Source organism: Neophocaena asiaeorientalis, unplaced genomic scaffold (assembly GCF_003031525.2).
Source record: "Neophocaena asiaeorientalis asiaeorientalis breed wild unplaced genomic scaffold, Neophocaena_asiaeorientalis_V1.1 scaffold188, whole genome shotgun sequence".
In the NCBI taxonomy this organism is placed as follows: domain Eukaryota; kingdom Metazoa; phylum Chordata; class Mammalia; order Artiodactyla; family Phocoenidae; genus Neophocaena; species Neophocaena asiaeorientalis.
The window spans coordinates 1413853-1437386 of NW_020174156.1; the positions used below are offsets into that span (position 1 = coordinate 1413853).

The following is a 23534-nucleotide window of genomic DNA, read 5'->3' on the forward strand; positions in this document are numbered from 1 at the left end:
TTTTTAATAATCAATAGCATTTGAAGTTATGCAAACATCTTACCTCCACCATTTCTACCTTCACCCAGTAGTTTCAATGTTCACTGATGTTTTTTTGCTCAAGTAGTCATTTCCAAGATGATGCCAACGGTGACCTTCTAAGTCCATCATCCTCTCTACTTTTATTAATCGGCATTTTGCCGTAAAGAAGAATTTTCTTTTTCTTGTTTGTTTGTACGTTTCTTTACTTATAAATACAGTACCAATGTATTACATAATGAAGATTTATATTCCTAATTTATTCAATGGATTATGATTCAATCCTATTTTTATTTTGATACTCAAGTTGTCCTAGGTCAGCCAGTAACAGCAGTTTCTACCTGGATTCTGTGTCCTTTGATGTTTCCTCAGAATTCTTTGTGTATTTCCTTGGTTTTTGACACAGCAAGGTGTACCAAATCATGTTGTATTTCCCCACCCCAACCCTGTTACCAGCTTTTTCCTAAATGATCCCTAGTTCCTTTGAGTGGAGAGTGCTGTCTAGAAAACAAGATGTGGATTCTAGATGTGCTCATTGCTATTGGAGTGTTGCTTTTTTCAGTACCTCTTAGTAAACAAAGATAAGAAAATATATATTTTGATATTATATTTTGATATAAATATGTATGAATATATATATACACACACATAGATTTACATCTATATCTATCTCTCTATCTGAAAAACCATCAGTACATATCAATACCTAGTGTTTTTCTCCTTTCATGTTTGTAAATCCCATCTCTGAGAGTGATAAATCTGCTTCTCATTATTCTGAATATATATACTTGAGTAATCAGTTCCCTTGAGTGTATACAGTTGATGCCTTTCCTTCTTCCTCTACAAGAATGCCTTTCCCACTCCATTATGGCTCTGACGACCAAGCCAGGCACTGTCACACATGGACTATTTACCCTATATCAAGTGCTCTGCCTATTCCCCACCTGAAATGCACCCCACTCAGGCTCCCACACTGTGTGTTGTTCAGCTCTTAAATGGGGATAACCTTAGTCAGCTTTAATGACTTCTCTCATTACATTGTTCCCCCTGACAGTTGCTTTCCTTTCCATATTCAGACTTACATACACACAGACATACACAATATCCTCCTCATGCTTGGGCCCTGATACCCTGTGCTAAACTACCCCAACCCATTTGGATGCCTTCCTTTCCTCACATGGTCTTCAACCCCTTGCTCTGGGCCACAGTGGCATCATCTTCTACTGCCACTGTCAGAGGTGCTAACCTTGGACAACTTGTGTAATGGCTTTAGGACTGATTCACTCATGAAGAGAAAGGAAGGGAAGAGGAAGAAGAAGAAGACATACATTGTTTATGAGTACATGAATGTTTAATTCACATAAATATTCTTGAGCAGTATATTTCTTTCTTAGTTTTTTCTTTACATTTAGCAGTTTGTAGTTAATATTTATCCATGTTGTCAAAGGTACATTTACTTCATTTCTTCTAAGTGCTATAGAATATTTAAAGAGTAGCTTTACTCTATTTGATACATCCATTACTCCAAGGATGGATGCCTAGATTGCCCTCACTTCCTTGTTGCCAAACATTCTAGGTTCAAATTTCCTCTTGCTACTTTTTATTTCTTTAACAACATTAACTTATGACCTTCTTGTATTATGTTGTTTTTGACATGCTTGGTACCAATCTGATTCTTGTTTTTGCTGTAAGTGGTCTACTTTTTGACTTGAGGAACTTTTAGTATTTTTTTCTTTGTCTTTCATGCCTTTAAATTTTGTGCTAAAGTATGTAGATGCTTCTCCTCTTCTCTGGAAAGATAATAATAAAAATAAATATTTTCTTCAACTATTTTCTCTCCTCCATTTGTTTTTCCTCCTTCTGGTGTTCTTTCTAGAACTCCCATTTCTATTCATTGTGTCTTTTACTTGTATGTTTATATTTTATGTTTTCATTCCTTTCTGTGGTTTCTTGGAAAAAATTCTGAATCTGATCTTCTATATCTTGAATTTATTTTTCATTTATATCTATCTATTCCTTACCATCTCTCTCTATTCTCCCTACCTATTGGTATATTTCTTTCAATTATTCTATTTTTCATACCTCTTATTTCCTCTTTTTAAAAAAAATGTTTTCAGGCTGTTTCTTATTACTAATGCAGTCCCTTTTCTTTTAGCGAGTTTAGTTATAATGCATATTTTTAAATTAATGTATTGTGTGTTTTAATATGTTTACTTTGAGTATTATATGTGTTCATTGTGTTAACTTTCGTTTATGAGAGTGTGGATCTCAGATATCTAGATACTTTAGCTTGGGAGTTCATGTTGCCCTGGAGGAATTAGCCATCTTCTTGTGACTTATAGGAGGGCAGACCTGAAGTCAGGCCCCAGTTTATATCTTCATGGGTTTGTATAATGAGAGAGAGTCATTGTGTTCCAGTTACAATGAAACTATTCTAAACCACCATCATTTGCTGCTGGTTCACCAGGAAGCCCCAGTTTTCAGAGATTTGATGTTATAAGGAGAAGACAATCCCCTTAAGGTTTTAATTTCACCATCCCTGGGATTTGGAAAAGAGAAATAAATGCCCAGAGTTCAGGTTTGCTTAAGCATCTTTATGACCAGTGTTTCACCCCAACTGACACAGGCAGAACTTCCTAACCCAACTTATTTATTTTTTAACTTTAATAACATATTTTATTTAATTCAGTGTATCCAAAATATTATCAATATATTGTCATCAATATGCAAACATAGTGATGAAATAGTTTACATTCTTTTTTCATTCTAAGTCTTCAAAATCCAGTGTGTATTTTACATTTATAGTACATCTCAATTAAAACCACACACATTAAAAAAAATTTTTTTTGCAGGTTTTGTGCTTTTAATAGATTGTACTTTATAGACAGAGGTCTTCAGAACTAAGCCACTGGTCATTAGGTCAAACAATTTTAGCTTTTAAACCTTTTCATTTAAATGTGACTTACAGGGACTTTCTTGGTGACGCAGTGGTTAGGAGTCCACCTGCCAGTGCAGGGGACACAGGTTCGATCCCTGGTCCAGGAAGATCCCACATGCCGCAGAGCAGCTAAGCCCATGCGCCACAACTACTGACCCTGCACTCTAGAGCCTGTGTGCCTAGAGCCTGCCACCACAATGAGAAACCCGCACACCGCAATGAAGAGTAGCCCCCACTCACTGCAATTAGAGAAAGCCTGTGAGCAGCAACAAAGACCCAATGGAGCCAAAAATTTTTTTTTAAATAAATAAATTTATTAAATGTGACTTATATTCAGAAAACAACACAAATCATAATTGTAGAGCCCACTTACTTTTCACAGTTGAGCACACTTATGTAACCAACACCCAGATCAAGAAACAATACAACAAGCACCCCTAGGAGTCCCCCACCAGTTACACCCCCAGGTAACAAGTATACTTATTTTAAAGTCCTTGTCTGCTAATTCCAATATCTCAGTCACCTATGGATCTACTTTCATCATCTATGTTTTCTTTGCTTATCAGTTATATGATCTTGCCTTTTCCACATATCCTAATTTTCTTTTCATGGAAAGGCATTTTATTTTAAATATAGTGGTGTTGTAAATGTCAATCCCAAACTCTCAATCTATCCCTCCCCCACTCCAACCCTTCCACTCTTGTAACCATAAGTTCATTCTCTAAGTCTGTGAGTCTGTTTCTGTTTTGTAAATAAGTTCATTTGTATCATATTTTTTAAGATTCCACATATAAGTGATATCATACATTTGTCTGTCTCTGTCTGACACAGATTAGTATGATAATCTCCAGGTCCATCCATGTCACTGCAAATGGCATTATTTCATTCTTTTTAATGGATGAGTAATATTCCATTGTATATATGTACCACGTCTTCTTTATACATTCATCTGTTGATGCACATTTAAGTTGCTTCCATGTCTTCGCTATTGTAAACAGTGTTGCAATGAACATTGGGGTACATGTATCCTTTTGAACTGTGTTTTTCTCCTGACATATGCCCAAGAGTGGGATTGCTGGGACATATGGCAACTCTAGTTTTAGTTTTTTAAGGAACATCCATACTGTTCTCCATAGTGGCTGTGCCAATTTACATTCCCACCAACAATATAGGAGGGTTCCCTTTTCTCCACACCCTCTCTGACATTTTTTGTTTGCAGATTTTTTGATGATGGCCATTCTGACTGGTGTGAGGTGATATCTTATTGTAGTTTTGATTTGAATTTCTCTAATAATTAGCAATGTTGAACATCTTTTCACGTGCCTTTTGGCTATCTGTATATTTTCTTTGGAGAAATGTCTTTACCTAACCCAATTTATGTTTAAGTTATTAATCTCTCTTTTTAAATATGTTACCATAAATATACATTTTACCTAAGTTCAATCATTATGTATATTTGTATTTGTATTCTGTTCTTTTCACTTCTAGTGTACCCATGTTTCTACATATTAATTTATATTTTAACAGCCACACATTTTATTGCAATTTTCTAAGTAATTTTCCTGTTTGGGAAATCTGTGTTGTTTTCTGTAATTGCTACTATAATTGTACTGCAAAGAGTACAATTATTCTTGTAGAATAAATTCCAAAGTGCAAGATTGCTAATATTATTGCTATGAAGAATAATATTACTTTACCTATGGGTTGTTTAAATTAGCAATGCCAACAGCAATATGAATGTGAAAGTTTATCCAAGATTTTACTGATATTTATTATTAAAATTGAAAGTGTGATCATAGTGCTGCTTTTAGTGATGGAAAACAGGCTCTATGTGCATTTGTTTTCAGACATGGGTATGGAATACTATGAAACAACATGTATTAGGATCAACATCATGTGTGGGGATGTAAATAAATAGATGAAAGGCTGCTTTTTGCTATGTTGCATGCCATTATTTAGACCTGGTCTTGGCCCTGTGACACATAAGGAAGTCCTTCTGTCAGTTGAAAAGAACCAGTGTAATCATAATATCCTTGCAAAAAAGGTTGTCTTCAACTTTCTCAGGCCTCTGTGTTTCTTTTAAATAAAACTCTTAGACTTAAGGCTGTAGAAGAGGGCAGGTAAAATAATTTGAAATCTGTTCATGCAAATGTCTAGGAACTCTGTATGAGCCATAAGAAAAAATGTCTTTAAAAGTATCTGTCAAAAAAGAAAGTAAAATGTCCAGAAGGAAACATGAAGACAGAATGAAAAATCAGAGAAATAAGCAGAAGAGTTGACCCTCTGGTCACCTAGTTTTGGGAGGTCATGGATCCTAGTGAATTAGGTAAATTAGAGTGGGAATATAGAACTCACAGGGGGACAAAAGATATGGTTATGAGCCTATAGGGAGAAAGGAGTTGTAACTAACATCTATGTAAACCAGGATCATGGAGTTGAAGTAGAAAAACTAGAAAGAAATCCACCCGCTGGTGGAGAAAAGCTTTCTTCTGCCTGAGCTCTGGATAAAAAATTTTTAAAAAATCTTTTTCAATGTCTCTAGAAATAAAAAATCCTGGCTCAGAATTTTCATTAACATTGTAGTATAGAAACACCAAGCCAAAAAATTAGCATAAAAATTGTGCCCAAGCCAGAAATGCCCCTGGGATGCCTGACAAAAGCAAATGCAATGCTGGGAAAATAAGTATTGGAGAAATACTAAGCAAAAGAAAGATAGGATAATTATATTAATGGGGGGGACACTTTAGGGAGAAAAATTGGGATAGAAACAATATAAAGAATAATTGTTCTATATAATCTATATAGAAATCAGGAAGTTGTAGCAATTCCAAACTTGCATACATGTAACTAAGTAGTCTAAAAATATACAAGGAAAAATATTATACTATTGCCAAGATAAATTGATAAATTAGCATCAAATGGGAAACTTTAACATGTCTCAATAATTAACAGAGAGAATATGTAGAAAAGTTAATAAAGTTATAGCCACACAGTTTTCAAGCTTGATTTACTGGACCTATATATGAAATGCTACATCCCTGTAATAGGGAATGCACATTCTTTATGTGGAACATATACAAAAATGTTTATTCTCTATTTATCAGATGCAATAGGCTACAGGGTCACAAACTCACCTAAAATCAAAGTATCAGTAGTATATAGACCTTGCTCTCAGTTCATAATTAAATTAAGCTAGGTATCAATATTAAAACAGTAACTCACACCTTATATTTGAATATTTTAAAAATTCTTTGAACTAATACATTTATTATAGAAATAATTATCATAGAAATTTAAAATGCTAGAATTTGTAAGATCATAACACCATATATCAAAATTAGTGTGCTTCACCGCAATAGAAAATCTGCAGCCTTAAAGACATGTATAAAGATTAAAAAGTAATGAACTAAGCATTTTAACTTAAAAATTTAGGTTAAAAAACCCCAGAGAATATATTCAGGCAAAATTTAACAAAGATACTAATAAACATAGAATATAATATTGGAGCAAAAAATAAAGAAAAAAATATTGAGGATCCACAAATCCTAAAACTGGTTTTCTGAAAATTCTAAAAAATTAGCTAAACTCTGGTAAAACTGATGAAGGGAAACAAAAAAGACAGAAGTAGATTGATCTTAGAAATAGGAAAGGAAACAAAATTATAGTTAAATGACAGTATTTTTTCTGAAGCATAAGAATAAAGCAAACAGCTAAATACATTTAGAAGAAATAAACGTAAAATCTGAATTTACTTATATTCGTTAATAATTTGAAAATATTAAGTGAAATAAAATGAAAATATACATTGAGTGAAAATGTACTCCTCCCTGCAACACACACAAAAAATACCAGGATGAAATAGTTTTATATATGAACACTTAACTCTCCTTTGTAAAATGGATAATGTCTGTGCTACATAAACTCTTACAGAATCAATGAAAAGAAGCAAAGATCACTAAACATTTGTGAGGTTATATAATCCACATATCAAAATCAGACAAGAAAAAATTGAGAAGTATAATTATCAATAAGCCACTTATAAATATATATGCATATATCCTGAAAATATTAGTAACCAAAGACAGAAAATATATCATGACCAAGAAGGGCTTATTCCAGGAATACATGCATTTTTTAACATTGTAAAGTGAAAAGCCTTGCAATTATCTCAAAAGTTGATTCAACATCTGTTTATGCTAAAATCTTTTAGCAAAGGAAGAGCAAAAGTGATCTTCCTTATAAAAGGAATTTCCCAGACACCTATAGCAAACTACGTAAAAAAAACACAGTTGTAGAAACATTTTGTAGAAGTGAAGAACACAAGGAAAGGACCAAGGAATGCTGCTTTTACTGCCTCCATTCCACAGTGCACTGGCAGTCCTATACAAAATGATGAGAGCAGTAGATAAAAGCTTTACGGTTTTAAAAGGAATAAGCAAAACTAGTTTTTGGTATATATCTACAGTGAAATTAACAAAAATAAAAACCCTATAGATTAACCATTAAAACCTATAGGAGATTAACAAGAAGGTTTGTTATAAGACTAATATATGAAATTAAATAGCATGCTTATACACAGTAAAATAATTATAAATGCTATATTTTGTTAACATAGCAGGAAAACCTTAAAAATAAATTTAATAATAGTTGTGCAAACCTTTTATAAAGAAAAATATAAAACTTCATAAAAGACATAAAATCAACTGAAATAAATTGAGAGGCATACCATATTCATAGATAAAATGAATGATTCTCTCAAATGGTTCCATTAATTTAATACAATCCTAATGAAATCCTGAAATGTCTTTCCATGGCACATGACGAACTAATATAAAAGTTTATGTGAAAGTAATGGTCCATAAATCCCCCCACGTTGAATAATAATTAAAAGAGACGATGACAATGATGGTGGTGGTGGTGGTGGTAGGGGACCCATTACTTCAGTCATGATAAAGTTTTGTTAATTAAAACAGTATGACACTGGTTAAAATGAAATGCAGTAACAAGGATAACAGCTTCATTAATGCTTCACAGAGAAAAAGAGATCCAATGAGAATTAGTATATGTGTGTGCAAATGGAAATATAAATTGTAAGGCACTATATTAATATAAGGTAATATTTCAAGGAGTTTGCCTTACATTTGTACATATTATAAGGTTTTCTCACTGCTGAATTTGAAAAAAAAATTAATATTGAATCTTAGATACAGCTGAAGAATCTTCTCTTGTTTTCTAACTCAAAAATAAGATGAAAATATTAAAAACACAACTATAAGTTCATGACTGCCTCATCTAAAGTTCATTTATCTGGACAATTTGGAACAAACCTAGAACAGGGAATTAATGACTAAAAATAAACATGATTTCAAGTGTATCACATTCTGGAAAAGGCAAAACTGTAGAGACATTTAAAAGATCAGTGGTTGCCAGGGGCTCAAGAGGAAGGGAGAGAGGAAAGTATAAGCAGGTATAGCACAGGAAATTTTTAGGGCAATGAAACTATTCTATATGATACTATAATTGTGGATACATGCCATTATGCTTAGGTCAAAACCCATAGAGTGTACAATACAAAGAGTGACCCTTAATATAAATTATGGACTTAATGTATTAATATTGTCTCATTAATGGTAACAGATATTGATCATGCTAATGTAAGATATTAATAATAGGGGCAGGGGAAAGAGGGTATTTGGGAACTCTGTGTTTTCTGCTCAGTTTTTCTGTATTTTGAAACTGCTCTAAAAAACCCCACAAAATATACTACTTAAAAAATATTGAACAGAAATGCATAGCACGTAAATTAGAACTGTAATACTCAGATCACAATATTCAAAATACACAATAAGCAGATTTCCTTTTCTCCTATATGAGGCACTCAGGTGTTCTCTTGAGGTCTCTTTATTCTTGTTTAGTTATTTTTTCAGTATACTGATTTTCTATTTAAATTGTTAGTAGAGCCCATTCAAAGAAAGAAGCAACTTATTTATCATAACAGTTTTCATATAGCAGTAAGAAGTGACATTTGAAGGCCCATCAGTATAGCATGTCTACTTTGCATTGCTTGCTTTCTAATTGCCACCCTCTCCCCAACAGTACCACTTGGCTGCCCTTGGACCTCTCCTAGAGAAACCACCTTCCCACCCCCACCCTCAGCCCCCAGACTTCCCAAGATCCATCAAATACAGGATTAACACATGTCATCACCAAAGACCTTCAAAGACCACTTCAGGGCTGTGACTGAAGTCCTTTCTGATTGGTGTCTTTGCCTTATTTGTTGTCAAAATTTTTGAATATCAAGCATGAATAGAAGAACTCAAAGAGGCAGGGCAGGTGGCAGAGATTTAGTAGAGAGGTGAGAGACCTACAAACACAGGTAGAAATGAGAACTCCAAGATTTGAAAATAAGTGTAGCTTTAAGAATCTATTCTTTTAATTTGTGTAATGCTTTATAGTTTTCAATGTGATAATGTAATAATGAATCATACAAAAAAAGTTAAATCATCTTCACATGCTATTTTTCTGAAGCTAGACAAGTACTTAAAATTATTTGAAAATATTTTTATCTCATTTTTTTCATTTTTAAAAATATGAGTTGTCCACATCTCCTTGAGGTCTTGTTCTGTGTGCTTTCCTGTTGAAGCCCACTGCAGTTTTTAATGTGAAATTTAGAATTGCCTATTTATGGTTCTGAAGTTCTATGAGGCTAGCAATTGTATCTTAGTCATCATTATATAACAAGCACCTAAAATAATGTCTACACAAAGTTTCAAATACATATTTGCCGAAAAATGTAACGTTGGTTATCTAGAAAAATTCAGTTGTTTGGAATTATTTGTCCGATCATATTGGATAAATAAATTTGAATGCTTTAAGAAAAAAAACCCAGCAGAATATAGAGAAACAAGTATCTTTTAATTTTCTTTTCCCCCTCAGAGGAAAGAATTGTCAGCATGCAAATTCAGACAGTCACAAAATTTGAAACAGTTACTAATGTTGTTGGATATTTAAAGGGCTCAACATCTCCAGGTAAGTAGACCCAAATATTTATAATCTACACTTTATATGAAATATCACAAGAAAATGCTCTGTAACAATTTAATAGCATAGTTAAATGTCCTACTTTAGATGTAATTACAAGTTCATACCACTCTAAAGGGTGGTATATAAAACCAAGAAGCAAGTCTTTATTCTTTCTTACCACATCCCTTCAAAGATAAATCATAGTAGAGAGTGTAAGAAGGAAACAAAACAAAACGGAGAAAACAGAGTTTAGATTTGTTAAATTGGCATGTACCTGTGAGTAAAAGCTATAGAAACCAATGTTTTCTTTTTCTTTTATTCACTGTAACACCATTGAAGATTTTATTTATATCAAGAAATGACTTTTTTAAAAAGGAAATATTTTAGTTTTAATTATGTGTTTTTAAAAAAAATAAAAATTTTGGTTTTCAAATCTTTCATTGTTAGTCTGTGTCCCATCTCTGACCCTTGGTCCACTGACAATTCTGCCTAATGTTTACATGGCTTAGGTTTTGAAGGTGCTTATGAAAAGGATCACCTGGTTACATTTTAAATAGTTTTATACCTTGTTATGGGATGCTTATGGAATCTTCAGATGATACTATATAGGCTAAAAAAGTGAAAATAACTGACAAATATATTAACAAATTAACAACACTTCTGAACATATTGTGAGGTTGAATGACATTACTGTCTGCTGTGCTTGTTTTACATGGTAGAATGCAGTAGTCTTTTAGTACATTTGTGTCATTGCTATTGATTTGGTTGGGATATTTACTGAAGTCATCCTTGGAGCATAATTCTTCTCCATGATCTTAGTCAAACTGACTCCATAATTGCTAACCCAGGAAATTCTGAGATCAAGTTTTACATTCCCATCAAGTTTCCTGCTTGCCAACTCTTTAAAAATTCACGGACATCTTCTCTCTGGTTTCCTTACAGTAGCAACCTCTGATGAACAACCTCTGATCATAATATCTTTAAATACAAGATATAAATGAATTTGGAAATTGTTACTATTGCATTTCAACCATTTCAACAAATTTATATCATAAGAATCTCTAATTGAAGCATTAGAAATATTTATCATCATTGCTACATTTGCTAGTTATTTTTGAAAAACCAAACTGTACAAAATTATACTCACTATAGGATTAAAAAAAAAAAGTATTGAATTCAATGTAGAAAAAAACCCCCAAATTTAAAAAATCAATTTACTAGTAGTATTCCTAGGTGTATAATATGTAAAGCTTCTCAATTTTATTTATTTGAATTCTACACAAAAATATTGGCTGTTCATTCACATACTTTTCTTATATAATGACTCTGAAAATTAGAAATAACCATCAGTTAGTATTAAGGTTTTTATATATGGTTTATCCAGAATACAGACAATTCCAAACAGAATTTTTATACATATCTGGGAGATGAGTGAATCAATTCAACATTGCAGGCACACTGTGTATACCATTAATTAAGTTTTGATAAATTGTTGTCAGATCAAATTCATTGTTGGTTCCAGTATCAGTGTGGAAAACTAAAATAGTTTCACACAGTTATGTTTCCAGTAAAGTAGTGTTTTGATGCCATGAAGTCAAGGTGTGATTCATTCATTCCACACATGTGTAGTACTTATTATATGTCAGGTGTTATTCAAAGTGCCTTACAAATAGTAACTAACTTAAAACTCAAAAGAACTGAATGATGTATGTACTATTTTTATTCCAATTTTATGATTGAAGAATTTAAGGCATGAGAGCCTAAATAAGCTTTCTAAGGTCATACAACTAGTAAGATGAATGGCCTGGATTCAAACCCAAGCAGGAAGGCTTTAAACTCTGTACACTTAACCATCAAGTTATGGGACATCTCCTAAGGAAATGACACTTAATGAAGAAAAATATTTTTACACAGATTGTAGGGCTACTTGATAAAGTAAATTTAGCTGTGTACCAACAACATTCACTGGCAAAATCAGAGGAAACTCTGGAGATACATTTTTAGTCTACCTTATTATCTGGAGATACATTTTTAGTCTACCTTATTACTAACAATTGTCAGCAATATACGTTATTCAGAAGCCATCAATGTGTCATGGAGATCTTTCTAGTAGTGTATCTAATGGATTTTGTATGATTATGTGAAATAAAATATGCAAAAAAGAAAAAGTATTTGGATGACTTTTGATGATGATTTATTTTTTCCATCAGAAAAAGGAGAGGGTCTAAAACTCTAAGTTGGAAGTGAAAACTGATTCCCTAAATACTTCATTTATTGCAAAGTCCATACATGACTACCACATTTTTAATACTTACAGCTACTGAATAACTGTTCCCTCAAATGTATGAATAGTTCATTAATACTTACTGAGCATATACACATTGTTTATAGGGCACTTCCCACTATGATTCTGGCAAAATGTTAGATAAGGGTTTCATTGTGGCATATTTGTATACTTCATTAATTAATATGCATGTTGAGATGACAGTGATATGGATCTAAGCTTTGGATTCATAATTGAGTTCAGCAGCTGCCTCTGCTTTGATATACACAGACGTGTGAGTCAAGACAGTGGGGGAAAAATGTTAGTCTTAATTATCAGAACAATTTCCCATAATTGTTGCTCGGTTGTGCAATAGGATCATGTAAATGTCATTAAATTTATTGTTAAGATGTATATTGTATTATAATGGCTCTTGTTGTCTTCTATTTGCAGACCGTTATATCATAGTTGGCAGCCATCATCATACCGCATACAGTTATAATGGACAAGAATGGGCCAGCAGCACTGCCATCATCACAGCTTTTATCCAGGCCTTGATGTCAAGAGTCAAGAGAGGGTGGAGACCAGACCGCACTATTGTTTTCTGTTCATGGGGTGGAACAGCTTTTGGAAATATTGGCTCCTATGAATGGGGAGAGGTAAACGTGCATAAATTACTATGCCTTGCTCTCAAAATTGCGCGGTCACTCTCTCGCTCTCACACTCTCGCTCTTGTTCTGGACTAAAGTAGCCAAAGTCAAACTGATAAAGCCATGAACAAGAATGTGCGTCTCAACCAGGGTGTGCAGTATGCTCATTTGCTGAGCTCACTTCTAAGAATGCTAGGGAATTAGAGTTAGACCACAGTGATTTGTGTATGATCTACAGGTATCTTCTTCTTATTGCTACCAGACCTACACACTGTTACGCCCACAGTGGTGTTTCCCCGGTTATTGTGTTTCTTCTTAGGTTGGCAGGCACTGGACAAGAAAGGGTCAAGTGATACATACCATTACCTTTTTTTTTTTTTTTTTAAATTTTCTAGCAATTTTTTGGAATTAGGAAACGATCTTGTATGTAAAATGTTTATTAACTTAGCATTATACCTTACCTAAACAATGTAGGGATTGGACTCAAAATAGCAGTTTCCTTCCTTCTACCCTTGTTTTGTCCCTCCCTTCAATCCTTCCTCCCTCTATTCTTACACCCCTACCTCCCTGCTCCTTCTTTTCTACCTATATCTCTACCTAGCCACTTATCTAACTACCTTAGGAAGCCTTTGTTCAAATGAAATCTTGTGTGCAATGGATCACAGTTAGAATACAACTGGAGTACATTTTCAAATATTTCTGATACGTTTGTGTCTCACAAATGCACTGTGTTTTTAATGGGATATGACAACTTTGGATTGACGCCACATTAACAACAATAAAAACATCATAAAACTCTTAGATATTCTATTTATTTTTATGACTTTATAAAAAGAAGTTTAATGGAAATATGTAGGAAAAAAACCTACACAACTTTAGCTAGGAAAATAAGACCATTTGATATCCTAGTTTGTATACTGCTTCAGCTTTGCAGAAAAAAATATCAAATATATAATGAGAAATTCTCATTTCATTTTTCATTTAATCACTCAAAAAATGATAAAATATCTATTGGCTATCAAGAAAAATCAAAAAAGGTATACAAAAGAAAATAGAAAAGATCTTTTTATTTTGAGAGAAAGAAGTCTTCAAAATGAGAAAAATTTTACAGTTGTAAAATTTATCAAGATTCACACATTGCAAATTGAAATGCTTTTCTGTATTCAAATTAGTGGTGTGAATTTTTTCCCATTACTCGAAAGAACTAGTTCAAATAAAGAAATTCCATTGCTGACAGAACATTTTAAAATTGACAGATTTTTAATAAGATAGAAAATGTAATAGCTGAACCAATCTCTCAAACTTCTATTCCAAATTCCATACTTTAAGGATATAAACAATTTAAGAAACAGTCTGGGGAGTGTATTTGTGATATGGGATGATTTTACTAATTCAGAATTCTTTATCATAAAGAAAACAATGTTTTAGTTTTCTTGTAACAATAAGGCACATTTAAAAAAATGTCTTTAAGATTCTTTTTATTCTACTATCTCATACAGCCTTCTCCATATCTATCTAATAATTTTCATAGTCAACTCATGTTAATTCTAAATAAGCATGTGTATTTCTAAGCTGTGTTCTCAAAGTAGGCTTGTGTAACATTAATAGTTCCTAACTTAAATTCCTAAATATCCTTAACCCCTCTGCATGGGAAAGTGAAGTGTACTGCAAATAGTCCTTGAATTTATTTGAGCATCATGCATGGTAACCTGCAGTTTGTTCAGTATTGTGGCCTTGTGTGTATGTGAACGATTACATTTTCCAATTAAGTAAATATTTTTGTAGTTAATAAAATATTTTGATTATTGACTGCGTTGTACCTTTTGGTAATTTTATAGTTTCTCAATCAACAGATACTAAAAATACAACTACTATACTGTGGGGAGTCTATAGGAAAAAATGTTTATGGTAGAAAAGTCTCTTCCTATTCAAAAAGGTTAGGGACCTCTGTCTTAGAGTATTTATTATATGTATGTATGCATATTTGACAACTAATTGTACATCCAGTCACTTTCTGGCTCACTAGGTGAGCAAAAATATATAAGCAAAGAAAATGGTGAATAATATATGGATTTGATTATTAGCTTATAAAATGTACTATTGTAAATTGCTGTATCTTAGATTATTTCAATACAGTTCATGAAGCCTTTTTGTAACAATCTGGTTGAGGAGGAATTTAGAAAACTATTAGTTTTACTGTTCTGCCTACTCTTATCAAACCTACCCCTTCTGAAAATGAAAGATTTTCTTTTAGAAGAAAGCAATTTGTGTGCTAAATATATTCCCTAATGAAGACGAGTAAGGAAAGCACTTGTCGACAGGTCATAATGCCCTTTCTAATTTTGCTTACACAGGAACCCCTTGAAACTCAGAGTTGTAATTAAAAAGATTAGGTTATACTGGTCAAATGGAATTTATAGTGATAAAGTTATTAGAGATTTGACTCAATACTGATTTCAATCCTTGAGGAAAATTATAACATTTTACTAAATAGGTTCTTTAAAAAGTACCATTTCTCCTGTGAAGAATCTTCATCTTCAGGCTATTGTGGAAATACTATAGACTTTGCAGTCAAAGAAATCTGAGTTCAAATCCTCTCTACCATAAAACAAGTGGTCTTAGGCAAGATTAACTTCTCAAGACTTGATTGTTCCAATGAGCACACTAATGCCTAGGTTGTGAGGTTCTCATGAGAGTTAAATGGACTGACATATAGACATTGTCAGTATGGTAGTATGTAATTAGAAGCTATTTTTCTATAGCTCTTGTGTAATAATGGACATTTTTAATAACAATATTATGTGTAAACCACAGTTCATCATTTCTATTTATTTAAAATATTTATTTTTAAATAAACTGTCTTTTCACTTCTTTTCCAGAGGTATAGCTGAATTTTCAACATGAACTGGGAATAATATTATTGATTTGCTAGGTGTACTAGTCCTTGCAGACTTTCATCTGATAGTGTTGGAAGAAGAAAGATATGTTTCTAAGATACAAAATAATATAATACAATTTTTAGGATATATCTATAGAACTGCCATCATGATAATTACTCATTACATATTTGCACAAGAAAAGGAAGCAAATAACAGAAGGACTTCTTAGTGGTACATTATTAATAGGATCAGTGGTCTTCAATTTTTGGAAGTAGGGTTTAGCAGAAAAGTGGAAAACTATTATACTGAATCATTTTATTCTACTAATGTGGATGAAATGCATCAGGTTTTACTTCAAGTAATATGTGCAAGGCCACAATTGTATTATGCCTTATTTTGCTCAGAATAAAAAGCTGCTTTGTGCAAAAAGTAGCTCAACACTTCAAAGGAAAGGGCTGGTTTTATTAAACACTGAAGTGATTTATCCATGTCTGTTCTCTAATTCAATGACTATAAAATTAAATGCTGTCACTAGAGCAAATATTCCATCCTGTATTCTGAAGTTGAATCTCATACTATATTAACCATATAGGGACATTTTCTCTTAAATTTTTACCTTTTTTAGGAACATGAACATGCTTTAAAATATTTTGTTGTATGTTATATGAAACTCCTCACCACCCTTATTTAAAACCCCTTTATGACCCTTGAGTACTCTAGTAAATAGTATGGGATGGCTTTACATTAAAAAAAAAAGAGAGTATTATGCAATGTAATGATTTTAGGTAGGAAGTGTTTATTATTCAACATGTAACTGGTAAAGTGGAATCTGTTACTTTTATTTCTGTTAAAGATAGATTTCTTTTTTTTTTTAATGTCAGGATTTCAAGAAGGTTCTGCAGAAGAATGTTGTGGCTTATGTTAGTCTCCACAGTCCTGTAAGCGGTAACTCAAGTCTATACTCTGTAGCTTCACCATCTCTTCAGCAACTGGTAGCTGAGGTAAGATGAACCACTTTTGAATAAAATGATTTTGCAAAACTGCCTTTTTCTCTATAATCTGGCATTTCTTGACATTTCCATTTTTTTAAATATGCATAAAACCACCTTAAGTGGTTTTTTGTTTTTTTAATATATTTATTTATTTTTGGCTGCGTTGGGTGTTTGTTGCTACGTGTGGGCTTTCTCTAGTTGCTGCGGGCTTTCTCTAGTTGCGGCAAGTAGGAGCTACTTTTCGTTGCTTCATGCGGGCTTCTCATTTTGGTGGCTTCTCTTTGTTGCGGATCGTGGGCTCTAGGTGCACGGACTTCAGTAGTTGTGGCATGTGGGCTCAGTAGTTGTGGCTCGCAGACCTTAGAGCGCAGGCTCAGTAGTTGTGGCGCACGGGCTTAGTTATTCCTCAGCATGTGGGATCTTCCCAGACCAGGGCTTGACCCCATGTCCCCTGCATTGGCAGGTGGATTCTTAACCACTGCACCGCCAAGAAAGTCCCCCTAAGTGTTTTAAGGAATGATCTATTGCTGATTTTTTTTTATCATTGCCCCTTCAACCAATGTCCTATGTTCTGAAGTTCTTTACTTTCTACTCTCTTATGGTTATAGTTGCAGGCATGCTTCTATGGAGAATGTGTGTAAAAGTGTAAATTTATTTCTTAAAAATTGAATTTAGTGTTTAAGTTCCCAATTCTGCCAATTTTGGCATGTTGTGGTAAACTTGGTTGCTTTGGGATTTCTTCTCCTTCATTCATGTTTTGAGTAAATGTGGAACCTCTTCTGTCTTTTCAACTACACTGTAAGCCTCCTCATAGCAGGACCTGTGTCTAATTCCTAGGATATCGTGAGAAGTAAATTTAAGAAACTTGGAAAATATTGTTTGCAGAACATTTATGGAAAAGGAAAGCATGTTTTTTTCTACAAAGTAACAAAAAAAATCATGCAGTTTGTGACAATGTCTTGCTAGAGTTATCTATTTTTTAAATTTAGTTACTCCTCACCTGTTCCAAAGAAGTTTTCAGAACATCTTTCCTATTTATTGTTAGAGTTCACACTTTTGTTTCTGCATTCTTTTTATGACTTTCACTAAAATGATATGTATTATATCTCGGAATGAAAGCAATCATGCCACGACTGCAGGGTGGTTTTCTCCCAACCCCAAGGGCTACTGGTGTATATCAGAAAATGACCTTTTAGATACCCACAGAGTGTCCAGTATCACAGACACTGAACGAGAAAAAGAGAAGGATAGTGAACGGTGCTTTGGATTAGCCATAATTCTTGATTGAAATGTAATGCAAACTAACATTTTATGACTTTCATAATGTATTTACTAGTTTAATAATTTTCACTGACATTTCCATATGTAGTATAATAAAGAAGACATTATGAAAGATGAAATAGATAAATCTGTACATTTAAGATCAGCCAAACCCCAGTGTGCATGCATGTAATCCAGAACTGTAAGTGAGTCTCTCCTTCTCTTTGTACCGCTTTGAAATCTCTGACTTTCTTACATGTCTGGAAAAAATGTCAAAAGAGGAAAATCAGCTGCCGTTGTCTCCCTTGGGAAGTTAAGATATTCCTGAATAGGTTATCAGGAAGAAAGAAATATGAGCTCAAGTATCCAGAAACTAGTGAGAGTTTAGAAATGATTTTGCCCTTACAGTTTTGTCTTTCAGAATATCATAAAAAATGGAATCACACAGTATGTAGCCATTTGTGTGTGGTTTATTTTACTTACCATAATGACTTTTAAGATTTACCCATGTTCTTACATGGGTCAGTAGTTTACAGCATCTTCTAGACCACTAAGGAAACAGTCAGTAATAACTAGATGAGTGTAATATCTTTGGAGCTCTCCCTCTGGTTTGATATTCTAACTTTGGTTTTGAAATGAAGAGAAATTAAACTATTCACATAAGAAAATAAGCCATTTCCCTGAGGTTAGTCCACTAAATTTGAACTAAATCATCCTGAGTGAAAAAGATGGAATCTTTTGAAGATTGAGAAATGTTTAATTAATCTAAATCCACTGCAGTGGTTTATAGGTTTTTCTTGGGATTCATGAAAGCTCCACTTTCAAAAAAATTTCCTGAAGAACAGTGAAAAGTTGATGGCTACCAAAGATGGGTAATAGGAACATGAGAGTTCATTGTACTGCTCTCTCTTTTGGGTTTATTTGGAAATTTTCATTATAACTTGAAAACAGAATCTCAAAAATACTTAAATTTTATAAGTTACAACACTAATAAATTAGTTTGTTTTCTGAAAGTAGCAATAATCTACCAGTGACTTACACACTGAATGGTAATAAGGGGCAATAACGAAGGCTTTTATTTTTATTTATTTTTTTAACATCTTTATTGGAGTATAATTTCTTTACAATGGTGTGTTAGTTTCTTCTGTATAAGAAAGTGAATCAGCTATACTTACACGTATATCCCCATATCCCCTCTCTCTTGCGTCTCCCTCCTACCCCACCCCTCTAGGTAGTCACAAAGCACTGAGCTGATATTCCTGTGCTATGTGGCTGGACCCCACTAGCTATCTCTTTTACATTTGGTGATGTATATATGTCCATGCCACTCTCTCACTTCATCCCATCTTACCCTTCCTCCTCCCCATGTCCTCAAGTCCATTCTCTAAATCTGCATCTTTATTCCTGTCCTGGCCCTGGATTCTTAAGAACTTTTTTTTATTTTTAGATTCCATATATATGTGTTAGCATACAGTATTTGCTTTTCATTTTCTGACTTACTTCACTCTGTATGACAGATTTAGGTCCATCCACCTTACTACAAATAATTCAGTTTTGTTTCTTTTTATGGCTTAGTAATATTCCACTGTATCTGTGTGCCACATCTGCTTTATCCATTCATCAGTCGATGGACACTTAGGTTGCTTCCATGTCCTGGCTATTGTAAATAGTGCTGCAATAAACATTGTGGTACATGACTCTTTTTGAATTATGGTTTTCTCCGGGTATATGCCCAGTAGTGGGAAGGCTGGGTCATGCCGTAATTCTATTTTTAGTTCTTTAAGGAACCTCCATACTGTTCTCCATAGTGGCTGTATCAATTTACCTTCCCACAATCAGTGCAAGAGGGTTCCCTTTTCTCCACACCCTCTCCGGCATTTATTATATCAGTGTTTTATAGTTTTGTGCATGCAGGTCTTTTGTCTCCTTGGGTCGGTTTACTCCTAGGTATTTTATCCTTTTTGTTGCAGTGGTAAATGTGAGTGTTTCCTTAATTTCTCTTTCAGATTTTTCATCATTAGTGTATAGGAATGCAAGAGATTTCTGTGCATTAATTTTGTATCCAGAACAATGTTGGCTGTGTGTTTGTCATATATGGCCTTTATTATGTTGAGATAAGTTCCCTCTAGGCCTTCTTTTGAAGGGTTTTTATCACAAATCAGTGTTGAATTTTGATGAGAACTTTTTCTGCATCTATGGAGATGATCATATGGTTTTTCTCCTTCAATTTTTTAATATGGTTTTTCCATTGATTGATTTGTGTATATTGAAGAATCCTTGCAGGCCTAGGATAAACCCCACTTGATCATGGTGTATGATCCTTTTATTAGGCTATTGGATTCTGTTTGCTAGTATTTTATTGAGGATTTTTGCACCTATGTTCATCAGTGATATTGGCCTACAGTGATATTGGCCTTCTTTTTTTGGTGACATTTTTTGTCTGGTTTTGGTATCAGGGTGATGGTGGCCTCATACAATGAGTTTAGGAGTGTTTCTCCCTCTGGTATATTTTGGAACAGTTTGAGAAGGGTAGATGTTAAGTATTCTCTAAATGTTTGATAGAATTCACTTGTGAAGCCATCTGGTTCTGGGCTTTTGTTTGTTGGAAGATTTTTAATCACAGTCTCAATTTCAGTGCTTGTGTTTGGTCTGTTTTTATTTTCTGTTTCTTCCTGGTTCAGTCTTGGAAGGTTGTGCTTTTCTAAGAATTTGTCCATTTCTTCCAGGTTGTCCATTTTATTGGCATAGAGTTGCTTGTAGTAATTTCTCATGATCTTTTATATTTCTGCAATGTAGCTGTTACTTCTCCTTTTTCATTTCTAATTCCATTGGTTTGAGTTTTTCCCTTTTTTTCTTGATGAGTCTGGCTAATGACAAATAATTTTTGTTTATCTTCTCAAAGAACCAGATTTTAGTTTTATTGTTCTTTGCTATCGTTTCCTTCCTTTCTTTTTCATTTATTTCTGATCTGTTCTTTATGATTTCTTTCCTTCTGCTAACTTTGGGGATTTTTTGTTCTTTTTTCTCTAGTTGTTTTAGGTGTAATGTAGGTGTAATGTAAGGTTGTTTATTTGAGATTTTTCTTGTTTCTTGAGGCAGGATTTTGTTGCTATAAACTTCCCTCTTAGAACTGTTTTGCTGCATCCCATAGGTTTTGGATCGTCGTGTTTTCTTTGTCATTTGTTTCTAGGAATTTTTTTATTTCCCCTTTGATTTCTTAAGTGATCTCTTGGTTATTTAATTGTGTATTGTTTAACCTCCATGTGTTTGTATTTTTTATAGTTTTTTTCCTGTAATTGATATCTAGTCTCATAGTGTTGTGGTTGGAAAAATACTTGATATAATTTCAATTTTCTTAAATTTACCAAGGCTTGATTTGTGACCCAAGATATGATCTATCCTGGAGAATGTTCTGTAAGCACTTGAGAAGAAAGTATATTCTGTTGTTGTTGAATGGAATGTCCTAAAAATATCAATGAAGTCCATCTTTTTTAATGTGTATTTTAAAGTTGTGTTTCCTTATTTATTTTCATTTTGGATTAACTATCCATTGGTGAAAGTGGGGTGTTAAAGGCCCATACTATTATTGTTTTACTGTCAGTTTCCCCTTTTATGGCTGTTAGCATTTGCCTTACGGACTGAGGTACTCCTATGTTGGGTGCATAAATATTTTCAGTTGTTATATCTTCTTCTTGGAGTGATTCCTTGATCATTTTGTAGTGTCCTTCTTTGTCTCTTGTAATAGTCTTTATTTTAAAGTCTATTTTGCCTATATGAGAATTGCTACTGCAGCTTTCTTTTGATTTGCATTCTCGTGGAATACCTTTTTCCATCCTCTCACTTTCAGTCTGTATGTGTCCCTAGGTCTGAAGTGGGTCTCTTGTAGACAGCATATGTACCCGTCTTGTTTTGTATCCATTCAGCCAGTCTATGTCTTTTGGTGGAAGCATTTAATCCATTTGCATTTAAGATAATTATCGATATGTATGTTCCTGTTACCTTTTTCTGAATTGTTTTGGGTTTGTTATTGTAGGTCTTTTCCTTCTGTTGTGTTTTCTGCCTAGAGAAGTTCCCTTTGCATTTGTTGTAAAGCTGATTTGGTGGTGCTGAATCCTCTTAGCTTTTGCTTGTCTGTAAAGCTTTTAATTTCTCTGTTGTATCTGAATGAGATCCTTGCTGGGTAGAGTAATCTTGGTTGTAGGATTTTCCCTTTCATCACTTTAAATATGTCCTGCCAGTCCCTTCTGGCTTGCAGAGTTTCTGCTGAAAGATCAGCTGTTAATCTTATGGGGATTCCCTTGTATGTCATTTGTTGCATTTCCCTTCCTGATTTTAATATTTTTTCTTTGTATTTAATTTTTGATAGTTTGATTAATATGTGTCTTGGCATGTTTCTCCTTGGATTTATTCTGTATGGAACTCTCTGTGCTTCCTGGACTTGATTGACTATTTCCTTTCCCATATTAGGGAAGTTTTCAACTATAATCTCTTTAAATACTTTCTCAGTCCCTTTCTTTTTCTCTTCTTCTTCTGGGACCCCTATAATTCAAGTGTTGATGTGTTTAATACTATCCCAGAGGTCTCTGAGACTGTCCTGGATTCTTTTCAATTTTTTTTCTTTATTCTGCTCTGTGGTAGTTATTTGCACTATTTTATCTTCCAGGTCACTTATCCATTCTTCTGCCTCAGTTATTCTGTTATTGATTCCTTCTAGAGAATTTTAATTTCATTTATTCTGTTGTTTATCATTGTTTATTTGTTCTTTAGTTCTTCTAGGTCCTTGTTAAATATTTCTTGTATTTTCTCCATTCTATTTCCAAGATTTTGGATCATCTTTACTATCATTACTCTGAATTCGTTTTCAGGTAGGCCACCTATTTCCTCTTCATTTGTTTGGTTAGGTGGGTTATTATTACCTTGCTCCTTAATCTGCTGGGTATTCCTCTGTCTTCCCATTTTGCTTAACTTACTGTGTTTGGGGTCTCCTTTTTACAGGCTGTATGTCCATATTTCCTGTTGTTTTTGGTGTCTCCTCCCAGTGGGCAAGGTTGGTTCAGTGGGTTGTGTAGACTTCCTGTTGGAGGGGACTGGTGCCTTTGTTCTGGTGGATGAGGCTGGATCTTGTCTTTCTGGTGGACAGCACCATGTCTGGTGGTGTCTTTTGTGGTGTCTGTGAACTAAGTATGATCTTAGGCTGCCTCTCTGCTAATGGGTGGGGTTGTGTTCCTGTTTTGCTAGTTGTTTGGGATGGTGTGTCCAGCACTGGAGGTTACTGGTTGTTGAGTGGGACTGAGTCTTAGCATTGAGCTGGAGTTCTCTGGGAGGGCTCTCACTGATTGATATTATAAGGGGCCAGGAAGTTTCTGGTGGACTAATATCCTGAACTTGGCTCTCCCACCTCAGAGGCTCAGGCCTGATACCCAGCCGGAGCACCCCAACCATGTCAGCCACACGGCCAGGTATGTGGGGAGTTTCTTGCCTTTTGGGAAGTCTGAGGTCTTCTGCCTGTGT

At 33.9% G+C, this 23534-nt stretch overlaps 1 protein-coding gene across 1 annotated transcript in view; it reads left to right on the forward strand.

Annotated features, from left to right (window-relative positions):
* The window catches only part of NAALADL2 (N-acetylated alpha-linked acidic dipeptidase like 2), a 792831-nt gene that overhangs the window by 394603 nt on the left and 374694 nt on the right, over window positions 1–23534 (forward strand). The window contains 3 exon segments of the mRNA XM_024755137.1: window positions 9893–9985; window positions 12696–12901; window positions 16653–16772. Of these exon segments, the coding sequence (XP_024610905.1) occupies window positions 9893–9985; window positions 12696–12901; window positions 16653–16772 (419 nt within the window).